The sequence below is a fragment of the Halictus rubicundus genome, chromosome 1 (genome assembly GCF_050948215.1).
Source record: "Halictus rubicundus isolate RS-2024b chromosome 1, iyHalRubi1_principal, whole genome shotgun sequence".
NCBI lineage: Eukaryota > Metazoa > Arthropoda > Insecta > Hymenoptera > Halictidae > Halictus > Halictus rubicundus.
The window spans coordinates 19,201,185-19,221,894 of record NC_135149.1 but is presented as its reverse complement, the minus strand read 5'-3'; the positions used below and the strand labels follow the sequence as shown (position 1 = coordinate 19,221,894).

General features: G+C 41.7%; 2 protein-coding genes across 2 annotated transcripts; both read left to right on the top strand.

Annotated features, from left to right (window-relative positions):
* Positions 1–497: 497 nt before the first annotated feature.
* On the top strand, positions 498–5,890 carry LOC143356517 (peritrophin-48). The gene is made up of 4 exons (XM_076792276.1): positions 498–556; positions 1,883–2,708; positions 4,267–4,452; positions 5,538–5,890. Exons 1-4 carry the CDS (start codon positions 550–552, stop codon positions 5,869–5,871), a joined length of 1,353 nt encoding a protein of 450 aa, XP_076648391.1. The 5' UTR covers positions 498–549; the 3' UTR covers positions 5,872–5,890.
* Positions 5,891–9,656: 3,766 nt separating this feature from the next.
* LOC143354079 (uncharacterized) lies at positions 9,657–19,864 on the top strand. The gene is made up of 5 exons (XM_076787857.1): positions 9,657–9,736; positions 10,307–12,774; positions 13,347–13,371; positions 14,809–16,098; positions 19,524–19,864. The coding sequence occupies exons 1-5, from the start codon at positions 9,730–9,732 to the stop codon at positions 19,862–19,864; spliced, it is 4,131 nt and encodes a 1,376-aa protein (XP_076643972.1). The 5' UTR covers positions 9,657–9,729.
* The last annotated feature ends 846 nt before the right edge of the window (positions 19,865–20,710 follow it).

The window sequence follows — 20,710 nt, the reverse complement described above, 5'->3', positions numbered from 1 at the left end:
GTTTCCAAGGTAATACCCTGTTTCCGGTGGATTCGAGTGATTTATGTACAATCTGACGTGTGAACTTTGAGGCTTGCGTAATTATAATGAATAATATTTTTATTATCTTGATCGCGATTAATACTGAAAACGTCTGATTATGTATCAATTTATTAATCCATTATCGTTGGAGTACCATAATGGCCGTTACATGTTTAATCAGGATCACGCCCCGAAGTTGGCCGTCGTAGATGTTCCACTATGGCGTGTCTTACCGAAAAATTGTCGAACCGAAAGATAAGTGGAACCGAAATCTCGAATTGTGACCGGTCTGCATACCAATAGTGTGAGCTGTTCGAGCTGCATTCTGTGAGAGTACGTAAAGTAGGAATCGGTGGGGCGTTGTCACGAAAAGGCCGTATCAGATACGATAAATGGTTTTAACATATTAACCGATAAGGTACTCCGCTTATAAAAGTCGGTGAGTGACCCCCAAATCGCACCAGTGAACATAATCGGCGTAACCGTGCAACGATTGCCGCAGCAACGGACCAAAACTTGTTCGCGTCAATGAGAGGTGAGACAAACTTTTAAGCTCCCACCGTCGTACGGCGGACCAGAAGAGCGTTCGCGTGGGTCGAATTCGCTCATTCGATTTCTTCCTCGACTTTCCAAGTTGTTGCCTACAAAATAGTTCAACAACGCCTGTGAAAACATTGAACAATTTTTCTCATGACTAGACCGCGGATATTTAAGCGAAATAAACATCGTCTGAATTAATCCCAATACACGGGGACTATATAGGGTGACCGGAAATTGTAGTACCACCAGGCAGAGGGTGGTTCTGAATTTGAAAAAATATGGAAAAATTTTATACACATTTTTGTCCGAAGATACGTTTTCGAGAAAATCGATCAACCAATTCGACTTTCTGCATATACCGAAACACGCGAATCCCACGAATTTTTAAACTCGATTTTCTCGTAAAAATCATATTCCTTTTTTTAGATTTTATTTTTACACGTAGAATCATCCCATTTCCGCCCCACCCTGTATAGACATTCACTTATTTTTTTAAGCATTTTAATGGGTTGGAATCAATGCGACAGTATCTTCAATCTCTTTAAATATATTCACCGTTCTCTATTTCATCTATCCATTTTTATCAGAAATCAGATTTCCCTTTGCAACGACCGCCCTTAAACTAGATGTACGATTTTTCTTGGTCGATTTATAACCTAAGATGTACCCTCGACTTTACAATAATGTACACTGTCGAACGCATTACACGACCGAGCTTGTTCCTCAAATTTGTTCCATAAAACGGTTAGAAAAGAAATCGTAGATCAAGTTTTAGGGGGTCTTTCGAAGCTCAAATCTTCAAGTTAATGGAGAATTCAGTCGTGAAAAAACGGGGAACGGACGTGTCTTCGGCAAGAATATCTTAGAGAAAAATGAATGATAGAGGCCTCGACCTTTGAAATGAGCTCAATTGTGAAGTACTCGAGTGATCTACAGTATTTACTTACTGGTGAACCTGCAGAACAGCTACCTACCTTCGAGCAACTCTTCCCTTCGTATGCTAGTGGTCTCGCTTAGTTTCCGAGGTATTCGCGAAGGGCGGGTAGCTGTTCGTCAGGTGCACCCTTGGGAGTCCTTGAGTTGGCCCAAATAGAGCTCGCGATCGATTAGTCGTTCCAGCATGGGTTAGCGTTGCACGAACATTCCAAACAAGCTGGGCAGAATCGAGAATAAGACGGTTCGAAGTTGCACGAGAAATAAGGGCATCGAGCCTCGTTGCTCGAGGCTCCGGCCATTATTTCGAGTAGACGGGCTGCCATTTTGTACGCAGGTTCACCGCACCCGACAATCGGGGAGCTACCATATCGTTCTGATTTTGCAGAGTTCGTGTACCTGGCCGCGGTCGCGGCGATGGCCGCGGTTGTTAGCGGCGATGTCCCGCAAGTGTGTCCCGACGACGGGCTGTGGTACCTGCCGAATCAGTTTGACTGCACGAAATACTACAGGTGTTACATGGGCAAGCCGTTCGAGTTCCCTTGCCTTGAGGACACGACTGGCAAGCAACTTTGTTTCGTCGATGGCCACACATATTGCGGTAGGTGGGACAACTGCACTTGCATACGCGACCGGGCATGCAAATCACCCGAGGACGATCATAAGTGGATGAACCCTGCGGACGGCCACGGGTACTATCAATGTCAAAACGGGACGGTAGTGTGGGTGTCTTGCAAGGATAACGAGGAGCTTGATCAGCCGACCCTGACGTGTCGCCCCAAACCAGATCAGAATCAGTGCCCTCCTTCGGGGTCCGGCGAGGTGGTGCGCTATCCGCACCACTGTCTTTGCCAGTACTACTACGAATGCAAAGACGGTAAGTTGACGCAGCAGGAGTGTCCAGGCGGCCAGTTGTTCGACGCGGACCTGCTGACTTGCAGGTCCGCGGAGGATACAAGGTGTAATGGGAAGCCAACACTCTGTCCCAAGGACGGTACGTTTCCCTCCGATGATACCTGCTACGAGTACTATACATGCGAGAACGGCGTGAAGACGACCCGCAAATGTCCGGCGCGTTTGATTTTCGACAATGTGAAGCTGCTCTGCGTGCCCTGGGACCAGGGTAACTGCAGCAGCGGCGATGTCACCCCGCCGCCGGTAACCTGTGAAGACTGGGAAAGTTCGAGGAAGCCGAATTGGAAGGATTGCAACCGGTACGTTATTTATTTATTTGTGACTGCACCTCCTTCCCTCTTACCCACTTGCTACCAGAGAGCAACTATCCGATTCGTCACAGATCCCTGTACGTGCTGTTGTAAAAATGTTGTGCTTCCTCGAACGGGGTGATTCCTCAGGTAATTGTGAGTAACTTTTTCCTTTGCGAAAATGTTCTCCTCGGATCTGTTAAGGAGTTATTAACGAAAAACACGAACCAATCGGAACGCAAGTACAGCGGACGAAGCCCGGCTAGGCCAATCCCAACGCCACGCTCAGCGTGAGCTGTCGCCAAGCCGGAATACGTTCACTGTAGCCGTGCTCCGATTGGTCCGTGTTTTTTTTTTTTTTTTTTTGTTAATAACTCGGAAACAAAGCAGTGGAGAACATTTTCCTAAAGGAAGAAGTTACTTGAAATGTTCTGAGGAATTAGCCCGTTCAAGGATGTTCAGACAGCTTGACTTTGTCGCAAACGACTGGACAAACTGTCGCTTTTCCACCGCTGACGCGAGGGTGATCAATAGACTGCGGATCTTTATGGAAAATAAAAATTGTCTGCATTAGTTTATTGCGAGAAACGGGAGCCACTTCGAATTGATTTTCTGTCGTGAATAATTTGAGTAGTTCGAAAGTAAAATATTGTATATTGATACTCTTCAATTTATTTACTCTTTCTGCTGTTTCAAGTTACAATTCCCCATGTTTGCCATACACGCATAAAATCGAGATATACATGCCGATAAGAAATTGTCGAAGATCGAGATAAGAGATAAGAAGGTCGATCAGACATACCAAGTTCCTCATGATCAGTGTAATTCCTGCTTGCATGTTATCTACCCTCCCTAACAGCGTCAAAGGTCATTGGTCCAAGGAAGAGTGAGCATCATTCGAATAGGAATTTATCGAAAACAGTTATTTGAATCAATTTTTTTCGGTCGAATATTTTATTCGTAGAATAATTACTTATTTAACATTTATTCGAATGTTTGATTCGAATATCGATTGCAAAATTATTCGGATGACAATACGAGTAATTGTTTATTAATGTCGAATCTACTTAAATTTCCTAAGCGTCTTTATGCGGATACATTCAGCCAGGTATGCTCACAATAAGTCCCATTCTTACTAGGTATTATGATGGCGACGTTTTGTTTATGACTAGTTGACTTTGCCCTTATGTATGACAACATAACCAACACGGACGTGTATGTACAACATAAATGTACATTCAGTCGATTCACGTCATAATACAATACCACATAAATACAGCAGCGATATAGTAAGTGTACGAATTACTCATCAGTTAGTAACAGCCTCTATACGTAACAAGAGGATAAAAATTGAATATCATGGATTAATTGAATATACATACAAAATGAATAAATTTTTATCCGAATATCTTCTTATTAAAATGAATTCTTCTTCGATCGAATGCTCATTCGATGGCTCCGAATAAAATTTGATTTGTTACCCTTATTCGTGTTATCCGAATCAAATTTTGGCTACCACTAGTCGAAGGAATCAATTTCTGATCAGTCCATGAAACATTTCTAACAGGTATTACGAGTGTATCAACGGCAACGTGGAGAATCGCAAGTGCCTTGAGAACCACTACTACAACGAGAAGACACTGTTGTGCGACCGGAAGGAGAACGTTCAATGCAAAGATGGCAAAAGCAATAACGAAGATTGTCCACCCATCGACTGTGGCACAGTGCGCTTCCCGCATCAGAACTGCGAATGGTACGTTAGCGACAATTTATTCTTCAGGAAAGTCGAAGGTATACAGCCCAGTGATTTCGCAAAAATTCCCTCCAAGACAATGAATGACGTCACGTTCCGAGAACTGTCCCATAAATGTACTAGTAGAGGGGGTAACCAGTGGCGACACGGTCGGTGCCGTACAGAGTCGCCAGATTAAAATCTATTCCTCCACGCTTTCGCCACGGTCCGATCACATGAGAGAGAGAGAGAGAGAGTGAGAGAGAGTGAGAGAGAGAGAGAGAGAGAGAGAGAGAGAGAGAGAAACCTTTGCCCCTGATCCGGCGACTCTGATACTGTAGAATCCTGATAGGATCCCCACCCTTAGCACAAGTCGCGACGGTCGCGATTTCGATCAAACTACACTATACCATCGTGACGTCACTCGGGTTCTGACTATAGCATCTCCCCACTATTTCCACTCCAATCTCCTCGATCTGGTCACGCTACATACAGCCGAATGCCTGTTCTACGTGTTGAAAGGGTGAGAACAGTAATTCTTAGGTCACAATCTTGTAATTTACTTATAGATAGTCAAATGAATTTTATACAATTTGCTATTTAACACGTTCGGCGCCGCGTCACCCATATTTGGGTGACGGAATTATTTGTGCAGGTTTTAAAATGATTTTTTACGTTGATATATTCATTGTACTAAACTTGATTAGGATCTGTAACACGCAAGAAAGTTGGAGGATTACTCGGTATCATACATTTAATTTTTTGCAATTTTTATTTCATTAAATAACTTACTTTGATTTCATGGAATTTTTGGGGTTTCTAGTTGGGCGTTCAAAGTGTTAAAGTCGTAGAACACGGTATAATATTTAGAGTTACCTACCTTAGTAAAATTTATACCTTAAAAACAAAGATAGGTAGCGAAAGAAGTGTCGAGGTCGTTGACGTTTCCCAACTTTAAGAGTTGTTTTCACCCTTTCAACATGAAAAAAAGAATACGCAAATTTCGTTCTTCGAGAACTTTTACCTGTCCTCCCACGTGGGACAGAGTGTAGCCCGCGTTGACTCGCATCGGTTTGCATTACAAGCGACGAACAAATTTCTGACAGGTACTACGAGTGCCAGAACGGCAGGAAGGTGTCGATCAAATGTGCAACAGGCCTCGGCTACAACAAGGACACCGATATGTGCGACCTGGCGTCAAATGTCAAGTGTGAAATACCCGGGTGCCCATTTGGCAAGGTGGTCCCTCACGAGTGCCAATGCAACATGTATTACATCTGCAACAATAAAGGGGAAAAAGAAGTCGGAACCTGTCCCCCCGGGAAGAACTTCGACGAGGTGACGCTGAATTGCACCCTACCTGAATATGCCAAGTGCCACAAAGAACACGCTCAGAAGACCGCGTCCTTCAGCCAGACCCTGTCGTACTGGCTCCACTAACCTCCTTGCATCGACACCGAGACTTCTCGGGCGGAGGCACTGCTACGTAGAACTAGGCTGCTGCAGTCAGGGGCACGATTAAGTGAACATCCTGGACAAACTGATAACTTCTTCTCAAATTTTACCGAACCACTTGAGTCTTTTTTTTTTTTAAAAGGTTTACCGGGTAATGTGTAAAGAAAATTTCTTTGAAATTGTTAACGCTCGGTATTTCGAAGAGAAACATGAAGGTCACGATTTTTAACTTTTTAAGATATGCCTTTTATAGATCTAAGTGAGTTGTACACACGCGCAAGGATTACAAGAAAACTATAGGCATCGAAAGATGCGAGAATCTTTGAATTCTTGCCATTTTTGATGATTCATACTTTGTGCGTATGTACAACTTAAATCCACGAAAGACGTGTTTGACATTTTCATTTTAGGCACAGATAAAAAAGTTAGAAATCGGGATCTTTACTTTTTTCTTCAGAATGTCAACCGATGGTAAGTTTTCATTTTTTTTTTAAGTTTCTAAATGGGAGTTCACTGAATTTTACCTCCGACTTCAGGTCTACCTTTAGGGAGGACGATCTACTAGATTATTGATAACAATTAGACTACGAATCTTTATGCGAAATAAACAGTGTTTCTGTCAATGACAAGACATAAGAGCCAAATAAAAATTTTCTGTTTGTAAGAGTTTTTATTAAAATCCGAGTGTCTTGTACAATTACCGCTTTATCATTCCACACCCAAAACGATGGATTGTCGACTCGTTCTATCCTCAGTTATTCCCCAATACGCTATAAATCTCCTATTGCCAATATACACGTTATACTAATCATTCATCACCAATACTATACTGCGGCCAATTTTGATATTAATATCACCTCGAAAATATAAATACAGCAGATATGACAACAACTATACAATAGGTACGACAACTTACATGAAATAGAAATACACTACAAAAAAAAATCGAAATAAACTTTATTATGAAGTAATAGAACAACTTCTTCTTTTTCAACCATCAACATTTTCAAAAATCCAATTAAAATAAAAAAATACATTAAAAATAATGAATACGCACAGCACATTCAGAAGATACTCATTCAAACTAGTAATTACTTCTTTACTAGAAGCTGTCTTAACAGCATATAATTTGCTTATAATTAGCATTTAATATATGTTTTAATTTGCAACGTTGATCAATAGGACCACGGTGATGCAAACTTGCAAATGGAACATTGCCTTTACTCTTCGAGGAACCTTCAGCTTTACTCATAATTAAGATGTAATTGTGTCAATTGAAAAATAAAATTCATTTTTTAGAAACCAATAGTTAACTTTTCAGAGACACGTTGTTTTATCAATTCCTATATGACCCATGGTACTAATAAATAATAATAATACTCCTTAGAACATACTATAGTAAATTCTAATAATTTTGAAAAGTGGAAAATAGTATATCCCCTAATTTTTTCAGACTTTCTACCGTTTCATAATGCATAACATCCGCAATCGAACAATAATACAGCTTACATCATCCTCTACTAGATTGTTTACAATAATATATTATTAAAGTCTGTGCGTGCTCGACAATTTACTATCTCCACACTATCACCGGTATCTGAGTATCGGTATTGGCGATAAGCATTCTTGTCTAGTGAGAGTCTCTGTCTTCTTTCTTTTTTCTGGCCGATCAAAGTAACCGCAGCACGCGAACATTTAGTTTTTTTCCTCCAATTAATTCACTGTACTTTGGACGATGCTTGTGCATTTTTCTTATCGCGAAAAAGTAGGCGTAACGCGTCTGTACAACGGTGAAGATCGAATCTTCTCTCAATTAAGATCGAGCGCTCTTGTAAATGGCGTGATGGCGACGTTTGTAATTCTTGTTTCGATACCTGCGGTTAGAGAGAAATATTGTTCGGTAAGGATGTGGCCGTACAAAGATATTTTGATAAAATTCGACAAAATTTTTTCGAGGCCATCGAGTAACGCATCGAACAGCAAGATCGATTTTTTATATTTCTATGTAAATATTATTTGCAGCGTGCACTGTATAGGATTTTTTATTTTTTTTTTTTAATAAAATGAACGAATAAAGATGTTGAGCGTGGTTGTAGGTTGTATTTCATCCGAAAAATAATCTAATTCCAATTTTTTTTTTCTCCGATGGTTTAACCAGACACGTTAATTATGACGCAATCGGAAACGAATTTTCACCTCGTGCAAAATCGTATGCTTCGTTTCCGCGATAATGACACTCGAGAATTTATCGCACTATAATCTCGAACAGGTGCTTATCGGAGTGATGGCCGATATTGATATTCCTCGAAAACGAATACACGCTCTTTGACTACTTTTTCGGGCACGCTTTGCCGTGAATTCGTCGTCAATAATATGATATATATATTATTATATATATACAGTTGAACGTGTTTTAATTACTCCGTTTTAATTACTCCGTTTTAATTACATGTTCCGATGTTGCAAACTGCCACGTCTTAATTATACAGGCGATTATTGCACACGTGACAATGAAACTGGGAGCCACTTCAAAAGTCGTCGGTGTAACTAGATTTTCAACGAGACCAACCAAATTTTCTAATCGAAATGGAACTACGAAATTATCAATTTCCTTCATGTATAATTTCTGCTGTCGAACTAGAGCGGACTGTGGATTTAGCTAAACTATAATAGCTAAACAATTCGAGGAACGTAGAGACACGTTAGTTTTAATTTACTAAAATTATAAAGAGAAGACACGCATTTCTGTTTTATTTTGTATGAAAGTCTACGGACCTGTAATTTACGTGATAAATAGCAGCGACTTAAGATGTAATTTCTGCGCGAATAATTGTCCTAAACAATCATATGGAACAATAATATCGCTGATAGACTTTGATGGCTTTTCGTTGTTATCAGCATTGCGTCAAATGCCGGTCTGTACAAGAGGACCTGCTAGCCTAACAGATCGTACGACGAAAACTATATCGGAAACACCCCCAGGCGAGCTATAACAATAAGAAGAATATTCCGAAATACCTAAGTGCCGCCCTCTTGCAGACTTTATACTCTTCGAGCAGGTATGCGGAAACCTTTCAACAATGCGTTTTTACCTGGGTCCTTACCTCTTCCGCTGACGCAAGGAATCGAAACAACATGACGCAGAAATCGAAAATGATCTCGCAGAACATTTGTACATCGTGGTGACTATTATCGCGAAGCTAATGGTGGTAGTTTATCCGATAAAAGTTGCTTCATAATCGGTAACAGTTGATAGTCGAAAATGATACCGATCAACTTCGTACGACGCTCACCGGACACGTATTGCTCGTAGGAAAATTACAACGTGTTTCGATAAAAATTCTCAAACCAATGTTTGCAATGTTCCAGTGCTCGATATACTTATGCAACACATGGGATAATTAATCGATGAGATCCAGCGAATCGAATTCGTAATCTCTTCCGAGTTACTGCCCCGTTCCCGTAGGCTTTCGCTAACTGTGATTCAAAATTCCGCAAGTGTCTCTATAATTTAAATGGAGCAACCGGAAAACAAGCTATCAATGTTTCTCTCGGCGAAATCTTTGTCTTGAATCGTTCCGTTACGGGCGACAGAACTGTAACAAAGCTGATTGTGGATTATGCAATTAATATACAGTTTTTATCAGGACAGAGTATAGTGCTAGACAACAAGATCTTCACGGATAATCGCCGATTGATGAGACGCCGTTAAGTACCGCACTATGATCGATAAGATTTCTGGAGGCTTATAAAAGTGGATGCGAAGGCGAAAACTATACAGTAGTTGGCGATCGAAACTACAACAATTTGCGCTGCGTTCGGAGATTTTAAAAGTGACAAACTATGAGAGGTGAGTACACGAGGTTCATTGCTCGATATTGCGAAAATAGGGAATAACTTCCACACGGCAAACTTTTTCTCCGATCTCTGTAACCGTCCGACAGCGGTGCCCGGGTCTATTTTGATCCGTGGTATCAATATTGTCGTACAGTTACTCAGATTCTAACGATTAAATAAAGCGAATGAATAAAGTGAATAAAGTGAATTGCTAAATAAACCCATAAGTCAAATTTAAACATCATCAATTGAACAATTAGATAACTGGCCTGTCGTTCAGGGCTTAACAGTAATGAAATTGATCGTTTTCCGAATGCTGATAGCGCCGAGTCGATAAAACGAAATATAAAATTCGGTGAAATAGTATTTGCATTCTCTTTAACGCTTGTAAATAATTTCGTCGATGCTATGCCTACTTGTTTATTCCATGGAGAACATACCAGCCGAACATTTATGACATACAATCATGTTAAATGTAAAAAGTAGTGATGTAACAGTAAAGAAGAAGCGATAAAGAGACAGGAAATTAGTAAATAATGGTACTGTCGAATGCAACTGATTAAATTTATCGTACACGTTTCAGGATTGTACTTATTGGCACTCTGTGCCACATTGGTACTCCTGTCCGAAGGAAGATCCATTTATTCGGAATGCAGACATAAGTCGGATGGTGCACTCGTCCCACACGAGTCAGACAACCACAAGTATTACATATGCAGATATGGACACAAAAAAGAAATGAGTTGCCCATGGTTTGCAGATCGCGAACAACTTTGTTATAACACCGAATTACACAAGTGCGACTTACCGATGTATGTCCCTAATTGCCATGCATCAATTGATCCATCGTCGTCTGAAGCCACACCAGAGGAACCAGCATCATCTGAAGCTACCCCGGAGGAATCAACACCATCTGAGACAACTTCAGAGGAACCAGCATCGTCTGAAGCTACCACCGAGGAACCAGCATCGACTGAAACTACCCCGGAGGAACCATCACCGTCTGAGGCAACGCCAGAGGAACCAGCATCATCTGAAGCTACCACCGAGGAACCCGCATCATCTGAAGCTACCACCGAGGAACCAGCATCGACTGAAACTACCCCGGAGGAACCATCACCGTCTGAGGCAACGCCAGAGGAACCAGCATCATCTGAAGCTACCACCGAGGAACCAGCATCGACTGAAACTACCCCGGAGGAACCATCACCGTCTGAGGCAACGCCAGAGGAACCAGCATCATCTGAAGCTACCACCGAGGAACCCGCATCATCTGAAGCTACCACCGAGGAACCAGCATCGACTGAAACTACCCCGGAGGAACCATCACCGTCTGAGGCAACGCCAGAGGAACCAGCATCATCTGAAGCTACCACCGAGGAACCAGCATCGACTGAAACTACCCCGGAGGAACCATCACCGTCTGAGGCAACTCCAGAGGAACCAGCATCATCTGAAGCTACCACCGAGGAACCCGCATCATCTGAAGCTACCACCGAGGAACCAGCATCGACTGAAACTACCCCGGAGGAACCATCACCATCTGAGGCAACGCCAGAGGAACCAGCATCATCTGAAGCTACCACCGAGGAACCAGCATCGACTGAAACTACCCCGGAGGAACCATCACCGTCTGAGGCAACTCCAGAGGAACCAGCATCATCTGAAGCTACCACCGAGGAACCCGCATCATCTGAAGCTACCACCGAGGAACCAGCATCGACTGAAACTACCCCGGAGGAACCATCACCGTCTGAGGCAACGCCAGAGGAACCAGCATCATCTGAAGCTACCACCGAGGAACCAGCATCGACTGAAACTACCCCGGAGGAACCATCACCGTCTGAGGCAACTCCAGAGGAACCAGCATCATCTGAAGCTACCACCGAGGAACCCGCATCATCTGAAGCTACCACCGAGGAACCAGCATCGACTGAAACTACCCCGGAGGAACCATCACCATCTGAGGCAACGCCAGAGGAACCAGCATCATCTGAAGCTACCACCGAGGAACCCGCATCGACTGAAACTACCCCGGAGGAACCATCACCGTCTGAGGCAACTCCAGAGGAACCAGCATCATCTGAAGCTACCACCGAGGAACCCGCATCATCTGAAGCTACCACCGAGGAACCAGCATCGACTGAAACTACCACCGAGGAACCAGCATCGACTGAAACTACCCCAGAAGAACCATCACCGTCTGAAGCTACCACCGAGGAACCAGCATCGACTGAAACTACCCCGGAGGAACCATCACCGTCTGAGGCAACTCCAGAGGAACCAGCATCATCTGAAGCTACCACCGAGGAACCCGCATCATCTGAAGCTACCACCGAGGAACCAGCATCGACTGAAACTACCACCGAGGAACCAGCATCGACTGAAACTACCCCAGAAGAACCATCACCGTCTGAAGCTACCACTGAGGAACCAGCATCGACTGCAACTACCCCGGAGGAATCAACACCATCTGAGGCCACTTCAGAGGAACCATCACCGTCTGAGGCAACTCCAGAGGAACCAGCATCATCTGAAGCTACCACCGAGGAACCATCATCATCTGAAGCTAGCACCGAACCATCATCATCTGAGGCAACCCCAGAGGTACCAGCATCGTCTGAAGCGTCCACAGAAGGACCATCCTCAAGTGCACCAACCACGGTAGAGCCAACATCTTCTTCTGCACCAACCACGGTAGAGCCATCGTCGTCTTCTGCACCAACTACGGTTGAACCGTCATCGTCTTCTGCTCCAACCAGTGTGGAACCATCGTCCTCTGCATCAACTACAGACGAACCATCGTCTCCTGCACCAACAGCAGCCGTTCCAGTTTCCAGCACTGTACCACCAACCGAATCTACGGTTAGGAACGTATGTCCAAGTACTGGCACCGTGAAATTGCCACACAAGACTGATTGTAGATTGTACTACGAATGCGTCGACGGCGAGGAGGCCATTGTGGCTTGCCTACAAGGTTTCGTCTATAATCCGATAGTAGGAGCTTGTGATTATCTAAATAATGTACCCTCTTGCAAAAAGGTACATTTCGTTACATAAATTTCGAACGGAGTGTAAGGGAGATGACTTTGCGGACACTTAATGTTTGATGAAAGTATTTGTGTGTATTTAAAATTGTAATTATCTGTGTATATGTATGTTTGATTTGAATGGCTACAGTCTCTAGATGTAAGTAGCGAGTGTATACGTTTCGTTCGATGTTGTCAATGGTAATGTAGCGAACGAACTCTAAAATAATAAAACAGCGTTTAATCGTACTCGAACGGTGTTGATTAGATATTCCCATTTGTATTTCTCGGTTTAATCGAATCGGTGCCATCATTGAAGACCCTCGGCATTTCCATGATAACAATCATTATCAGCAAACAAGTTTCTTTTAATGTTGGCAGCAGGTACTTCAAGAACAGTTCAGAATAATATGTCGAATGAATTTATTGTGTTTAAATCATGGATGATTCGTTTCATAGGAATTGATGATTATCCGTTATGATATCCACGTCGCAATTTTTGATAAGCTGATGTGCTTATAAAAGCCGCGAAATATATATGATTTTGCGATTCTTGTCAATTAATCTGAATCGGCGTGTTGCTGCTTGACTTAGGCTCGTTACTCTCTGAACATGACTGGTGAGTACGACTTGTTAACATTGCAACGTTGCATCATTGCATTACATCATCAAATTGCAAATGATTTAGAATGCGAAATTTCATCCTACACGATCTGTTAGGTGCAACGAGGGCGTGAAGTTATCTCAAGCCCTTTTTCATTTCTTATCACTAGACTGCTGATCTTTATACAAAGCAAACATTTTCTGTAATAATTGCAAGAAATGAGAGCCAAACAGGAGTTTCTTTTTCTTTTTAATAATTCAAATTAACTCAAAATAATATATGGATATTCTAAAATATAATATTTACACTATTATAATATTTTATTGTAATATTTATACTATTTTAAGTTTAATATACACATTTTTGTCATAAAAGCGTAAAATTAGCGTCTGTCATTTAAAATAATAGAAAGATTAAAAGAATCGAAGAGTATCGATACGTTACTTTGGATCCACTAAGAAGTTGTCAAGTGGCTTTCGTGTCTTCCATCAGATACAATTTTTATTTTGCACTGTCCGCAGTCTACTTATCACCGTTGCTAAAAATTAGAACGCCTTATTAACGTTGTATTAACAACGAGTTTAGGCAAAATTATTCACTAACATTTACGCAATACTATCCCTAATTCTTTGAATATTATTTTATCCTAACTGTGATCATTGCTTTCACGCGTTTACAGGGAACGCATCAACGTTCTGTCAACGTGTCTGATCATTACTTGCCAATTCCACTTACTGCTCTCGCGCGTATACGTCGGAACTGCGGAGGCATAAAAATATTCTTTTTCAGTGCATTGTTAGTGAAGTAGTACAGGTCCATTCGCTTTTACATTTCGCAAACCTATTAATATGATTCTCAATGAGTGCTCTCTGTCAAAAAGGTGTTTAAAATTCTTGAGTTGTAGAATAATTCCGAAACAAATGATCGGGTTGCGATCCCGATAGTCTATTGTTAGTTCATGTCTAAAACTGCCGTTGCTATTGAATAATTCTTTATGTCATGTTCATAAACGTTTGACACTTTGAATGCTAACCTAGCAGCCTTAAAAATTCCATAAAATCAAAGAAACATATTGGATGAAATAAAAATTGAAATCAAAATAAATAAAAATCCTAACCAAATTTTCTACTCTCGACACAGCAAAAATTCATTTATAAATCTAGACAAATAATTCCGTCTCCCATTTCTGGAAGACGTGGTATAAAAATACAAAGTGTTAACATATATCTAGTAAGCGTTTCTCTGCTCGGTTCAATGTAAATAGTTTCATTACAAAACAATATAATACACTTCTACTCTTCTCACTGATCATCTATCACAGCACCAATATGAACGCACTCTCGGAGAGGTTTTCAAAGCTGATTTCCCTGAAACCATACGGCCTGCAAAACGACCGGTTGCGGCGGTAACAAATGTTAGTGTGCAGAACGTGACGGTGACGTATAATTTCAGCAGCGTTCGTGGCCGCAGCCGTGATCGCGATGGCGACCGGCGCGTTCTCCGACGCGATCCCAAACGTGTGCCTGCCGGATGGATCCTCGACGATTGCCACACGTTTCCCGCATGAGTGCATCTGCAGCGAGTATTATGAATGCTCGCGCGGAGAGAGGGTACGAAGAGAATGTCCCGTGGGGGAGTTGTTCCATCAGGATTCCGGTAGCTGTGTCTCATCGGACGCAGCTGATTTCAGTCGTTGCGAGGGCTGGGAGCCGCCCGCGAGGAATTGCCCAGCGCAAGGTGAGACCACGTTGCCCCACGAGACAGACTGCAGCTCTTACTACAGTTGCAAGGACGGCCAGAAGACCCTAAGCCACTGTAGAGGAGGACTGTACTTCGACGAGGTCAAAGGCCTCTGCACTTGGCAGTACACGCCGCGATGCGCCCGCAAAATTGGACACAAGCCCCAAATCTCTGGAGGATCACTTTGGATCCCTAAAGTCAATGTTATCCAGTGCCCACCTGCGCAACCGAACGTGACTGTTAGGCTACCGCACCCGTGCCGCTGCGATTTGTATTACGAATGCATCGACGGTAAAGCTATTTACAAGGAGTGCAAGAAGGGACTCGAATTTGATTATGTCAAGCAGATCTGCGACGATCCCAGGAACTTCGATTGCGTCAGACCGATACCGCCCCCCGCCACGACTACTTCAACTACTCAAGCCCCCACGACTACTTCCACTACTCAAGCTCCCACGACCACTTCAACTACTCAAGCCCCCACGACTACTTCCACTACTCAAGCTCCCACGACCACTTCAACTACTCAAGCCCCCACGACTACTTCCACTACTCAAGCTCCCACGACCACTTCAACTACTCAAGCCCCCACGACTACTTCCACTACTCAAGCTCCCACGACCACTTCAACTACTCAAGCCCCCACGACTACTTCCACTACTCAAGCTCCCACGACCACTTCAACTACTCAAACCCCCACGACTACTTCCACTACTCAAGCTCCCACGACCACTTCCACTACTCAAGCTCCCACGACCACTTCAACTACTCAAACCCCCACGACTACTTCCACTACTCAAGCTCCCACGACCACTTCAACTACTCAAGCCCCCACGACTACTTCCACTACTCAAGCTCCCACGAGCACTTCAACTACTCAAGCCCCCACGACCACTTCAACTACTCAAGCCCCCACGACTACTTCCACTACTCAAGCTCCCACAATTCCAGATTGTCCTCTCGATTGTCCAGGAATAGTACGTCTGCCGAATCCAGCGGACTGTTCTAGCTATTACGAATGCCGTCGCGGCAAGAGAACGCTGTTATGGTGTGCGACTGGGCTCAGGTTTAACAGAATAACGCAAACGTGCGATTGGCCGTGGGCTGTCAAGTGTTAATAGTTTAGTAGAGCAAAATAAAAAAATATTCTAGGTGAATGTTGAGAGATTGAATAAAAATGTACTTTTTCGCTTAACGCTAGAACTACCGAACCCTAAACGCGACTGATGTACATATATTCGTTTATAATAATAACAGGATTGAATTTATTCCGATTTCATGGGATTTTTATGGTAACGTGTACTTGAATGAAGAAGTATACTAAAGAATTTATTTCTATGACTTCGCGAATTGTAAAAAAAATGTCTGAAATCCATCATTTTGATGGGTTCGACAGTTCTAGTGTTAATAATACTAGTACGAACAATACATTAATATTCATATTTTGGACTGTCGGCCAATAAAAATGAAAACTTGTTCGACGCTGCCATACGCTCGAATCCTTTCTGAAGATTAGCAATTACCACGTGACGCGCGTTTTACCGAGATTACGGCGCGCAGCCGCCATCTTCGTGGCATCAACTTCCGAGATCGTCTTACTTAAAGATGTTCGTGTCAATCGCCTGATAACGGCTTTTGTGATTACTTAATCGAAATACCACGAATGTACTTATCCACGTGATCGTATCTATCAACGTAACATTAAAAGAAATCGGTAGAGGATAACTAATGTACTGTTCGGGTATTCGGTATGTATATTGTTTTCGTGGTTGCGGCATCAACGATGCTTTCGACAATAAATTTAGTACGGCGAATCGAAGCGAATGTATATCTCATTTAAATGTAACATTTCAAAAAGTTTCATAATATTTATCGGTACGATAATGTTTAGGCTGAAATACATTAAATCTGATTCACCAACCATATCTTTAAGTCGAGATTTAAATTTACAGAGAACGTTTCAAAACTCCCTGAGATTTCAATTGTTCCTAACCGAGAAGACCATAAACTTATTCTTACATTTTTATAGCATTCCTTACGCATTTGTGATTTTAACTTGCATTTTTATACTTGCAAACAACTAACGGCCGCAGCAGTTCAATATTGTTAAGGATCGTAGTCTATTTTAAGGTACATGAAGATTCCGTTGTACCATGAACAAAAGTACCTGAAGTCGCCATTTTGAACACCTGCGTTGACAGTCTCTACGCAAATATAAGTTTCAAAAATTTCCACGAGTTATTTTTAATCGCCGGTTAATTAACACTCTATTAAAAGATAAGCAGAGGATGCTGGAATCGTAGCAGCTTATTCAAAGATAAACAAACGAAGTTGGTGTCTTCCGCCTACCACCTGCGCCGTTGACTATTAAGAAGAACGACTGCCATCGAATTATACCTGTCGGTTCCCAAAATTAATGTAATTCCGATTCCTTGACGAACAGAAATCGACGGAATCGGTAGAAACGCAGAATGAGGACACTGCGCTGTGAGGAATGTTCAAATACAACACGGTTTCGTTTATTTCGAGATCGACCAATTCACAACGATAGATCCACTATAGTGGGACCACGCGTGTATGCAAATTGTTCTTGGTTATCGTGCCGAGATCCGAGCATCTATTAAGTATCTGGAAGACAATGGAAAGACAAACAACATGTCCAAATAGCGTTTCCGGCATATGGATTTTCGCTCGATTAATGAATAGAAACCACACGTGTTCGGATGGTTTGTGTGAACATCTATCCAAACTGCGTATATGTCACTCCCATCTGACAAATCCCCATAACCGGTCGCCGATAAGACTGTCTCACAGTGTATAAAAATGATTACTTTTGCATATGGATCTACAGTTGTTCGTCGAGTCAGCAACACTGACGCGTACCTTGTACCAAAATCACGGAAACAGATCGTCATTCGTCATGAAACGTAAGTACTCGCACTGTTAGACAATTATTCAAGACGGTCCAACGAAATCAATAATCAGATCGCGCAGAGCTCTTCACGTTCCACTGGAAAGCGAATGTATTTCATCAGATATTTTGCTTAACGTAGCAAAACTCTTTTGTTTCTAGTGGGTACATTTTTTTTAATGGAGGTTTTACCAGCACGTTCGCGACATTTTTCTGATTAAAACGATACCAAACACGGCACAATTTGGAGTACGTTCACCTGTTTAATTCGCGATACAGTAGAACCTCCATTATCCGTACTAGTTAGAGGAATATATGTCGTCGGATAATAGAACAGTCAACTCGATAGGTCGAGTCTATGTTGATTTGTACAAATGAATGTTGTATTCGTATAACGGAGAATTGAGGTGCCATCGGTTCGGATAATCGAGATTCTACTAAATCGTCCATTGAACAAGCCAATACGATTCAAATTGTGCCGTGTTTGGGCTCATTTTAATCAGGAAGAGGTCAGGGGAAGAGAGATTACAACGTGCAGTCATGATTAATAAGCGACTCGTAATACACGAAATACAATTTCGATGAAATTTTCAGCATGTATACAGGGTGTTCGGTAACTGGTGGTACAAACGAAAAAGGGGTGATTCTACATGAAAAAATAAGTCGAAAATATAAAACAATATTTTTTCATGCAAGGCTTTATTTTCGAGAAAATCGACTTTGAATTTTCGTCGGGTACGCGTGCACTTGATCATGCCTCGTTATAACGGATCTCACTGTAGATTATTGTCTCAATGGATCATTATCGCAGTTTAAGTTTGTTTTTATCGTACCGAAAAATTAAGTTTGGTATTACAGAAATTGGTGAAAATGTTGCCCATTCTGCCGAATACATCATTCTGCTCTTCTAATTAAATTTCTATGAACGCTTTCTAACGTATTCTGTTGCTTTAATGTATGAAAGGCAACAATAATCTTCTCTTTTAAATAGATAGGTAAAATAAACATTTCCGTGACACTGGAAGCGTTTATCAACATAAACTTCAATCGAGACAATGATCTACAGTAAGATCCGTTATAACGAGACATAATCAAGTGCACGCGTACCTGGCGAAAATTCAAAGTCGATTTTCTCGAAAACATGAAAAAATGAAAACACATGACAAAATTTTGTTCTATATTTTCGACTTATATTTCCATGTATAATAGAATCACCCCCTTTTCGCTTGTACCACCAGTTACCGATCACCCTGTATAACGGATGTGAATCAACGACACACGCGTTTTAACGTTTCGTTACGAGCCCAAATAAAAAAGTAGTGAAAAGCAACTTTTACTATTCTTTTCGTAATTCAGACTGAACACTTTTTCTGTCAATTTATAAAAAAAGTTCTTCTGCTTTAAAGTGTGTGCCATCAATTGTATGATTGACTGTATAGAAAATCTTGTGCTACTAATTCACTTGTAATGTCCTTTATCTGTTAAGTTTCAGGGTTATGCTTGTTGGCGGTTGTAGCCGCTGTGATAGCGCTCTCTGAGGCAGAAGAGTGTCCAGCAAATATAGGGGATGGCGAGGAAGTGTTAGTAGCCCACGAGAGTAACTGTCATATGTACTATAAGTGCACGAAAGGAGCGAAGAGTTTGATCAAGTGCCCGAGCATAAAGGATACGGAATTCTGTTTCGATAAAGTTAAAAAAGTGTGCGATGTTCCAAAGAATGTACCTTGCTGCAATGGATCAGGTGATGATGAGTGTCCCTGTTCCACCGCTGCCAAATGCAAGATGTATTTCAACGACGACACCGTCGAGGTCTGCGTGAAAAAGACCCCCAGCACCATACTGTTCAACTCCTCCTAATCTGCACAGCGAACGTGCTCGTAAGTCTGTAAAACATAGTCTTCGTCGGCGCTGTTCTTCCTCAATCATGACTGACTAACGCTAAATTTACGAAGCACAAAACATACAAACGTGAAACGCCTTATTAAATTTTTATTTTGAAATTCTTGCTCTAAATTTGCTCCAAGTGTTTAGAGTAATTCCGGGAGAGACGAACCATAGGGTGAGATGCACCAGTTTTTATTGTGGCAATACTGGACGATTCTCAACGGTTTTTCTGTTATCATTTATAACATTTTAACATTTGTAAATAATCTCAAAACGAAGAACACGTGTATTATAATGTTCACGTGTAACAAATTTCTGATGAAATATTTTTGTAAGTGTAAATGTTATTATCTTCTTATGGTATGGTTTAAACTATCAGTGTCGACTTAAATAGTGTCGACTTAAATCTTTTACGACTTTTCATCGTGTTTTGACCACATTTTTTGTACTAGTTCTTGTTCTTGTATAGGTGCGTTTCTTCCTCAATTTAGGGAGAGACGCACCATTCATGTATGTAAGTATGCTAAGCAATCGTTTTTATAAAAAATGAAGCATCCTTTTTTTTAAATTAATTAAAAAGCGACAATTTAAAGTGACACTTATTCTTTGCCACACTATTTGTTAACATCTTACACCTTAATTAATTTATATTTATTGATCTGTAATTAGGTAATTACGAAAACAAAATGTGGTGCATCTCTCCCGGAATTACCTTATACAGGGTCTCCCAAAGTTGTACTTCCTTGTAAGGGATGATTTCTGAGGTGATTTGAAGTAACTTTTTCCGTTACGAAAATCTTCTCCACAGATTCGTTAACG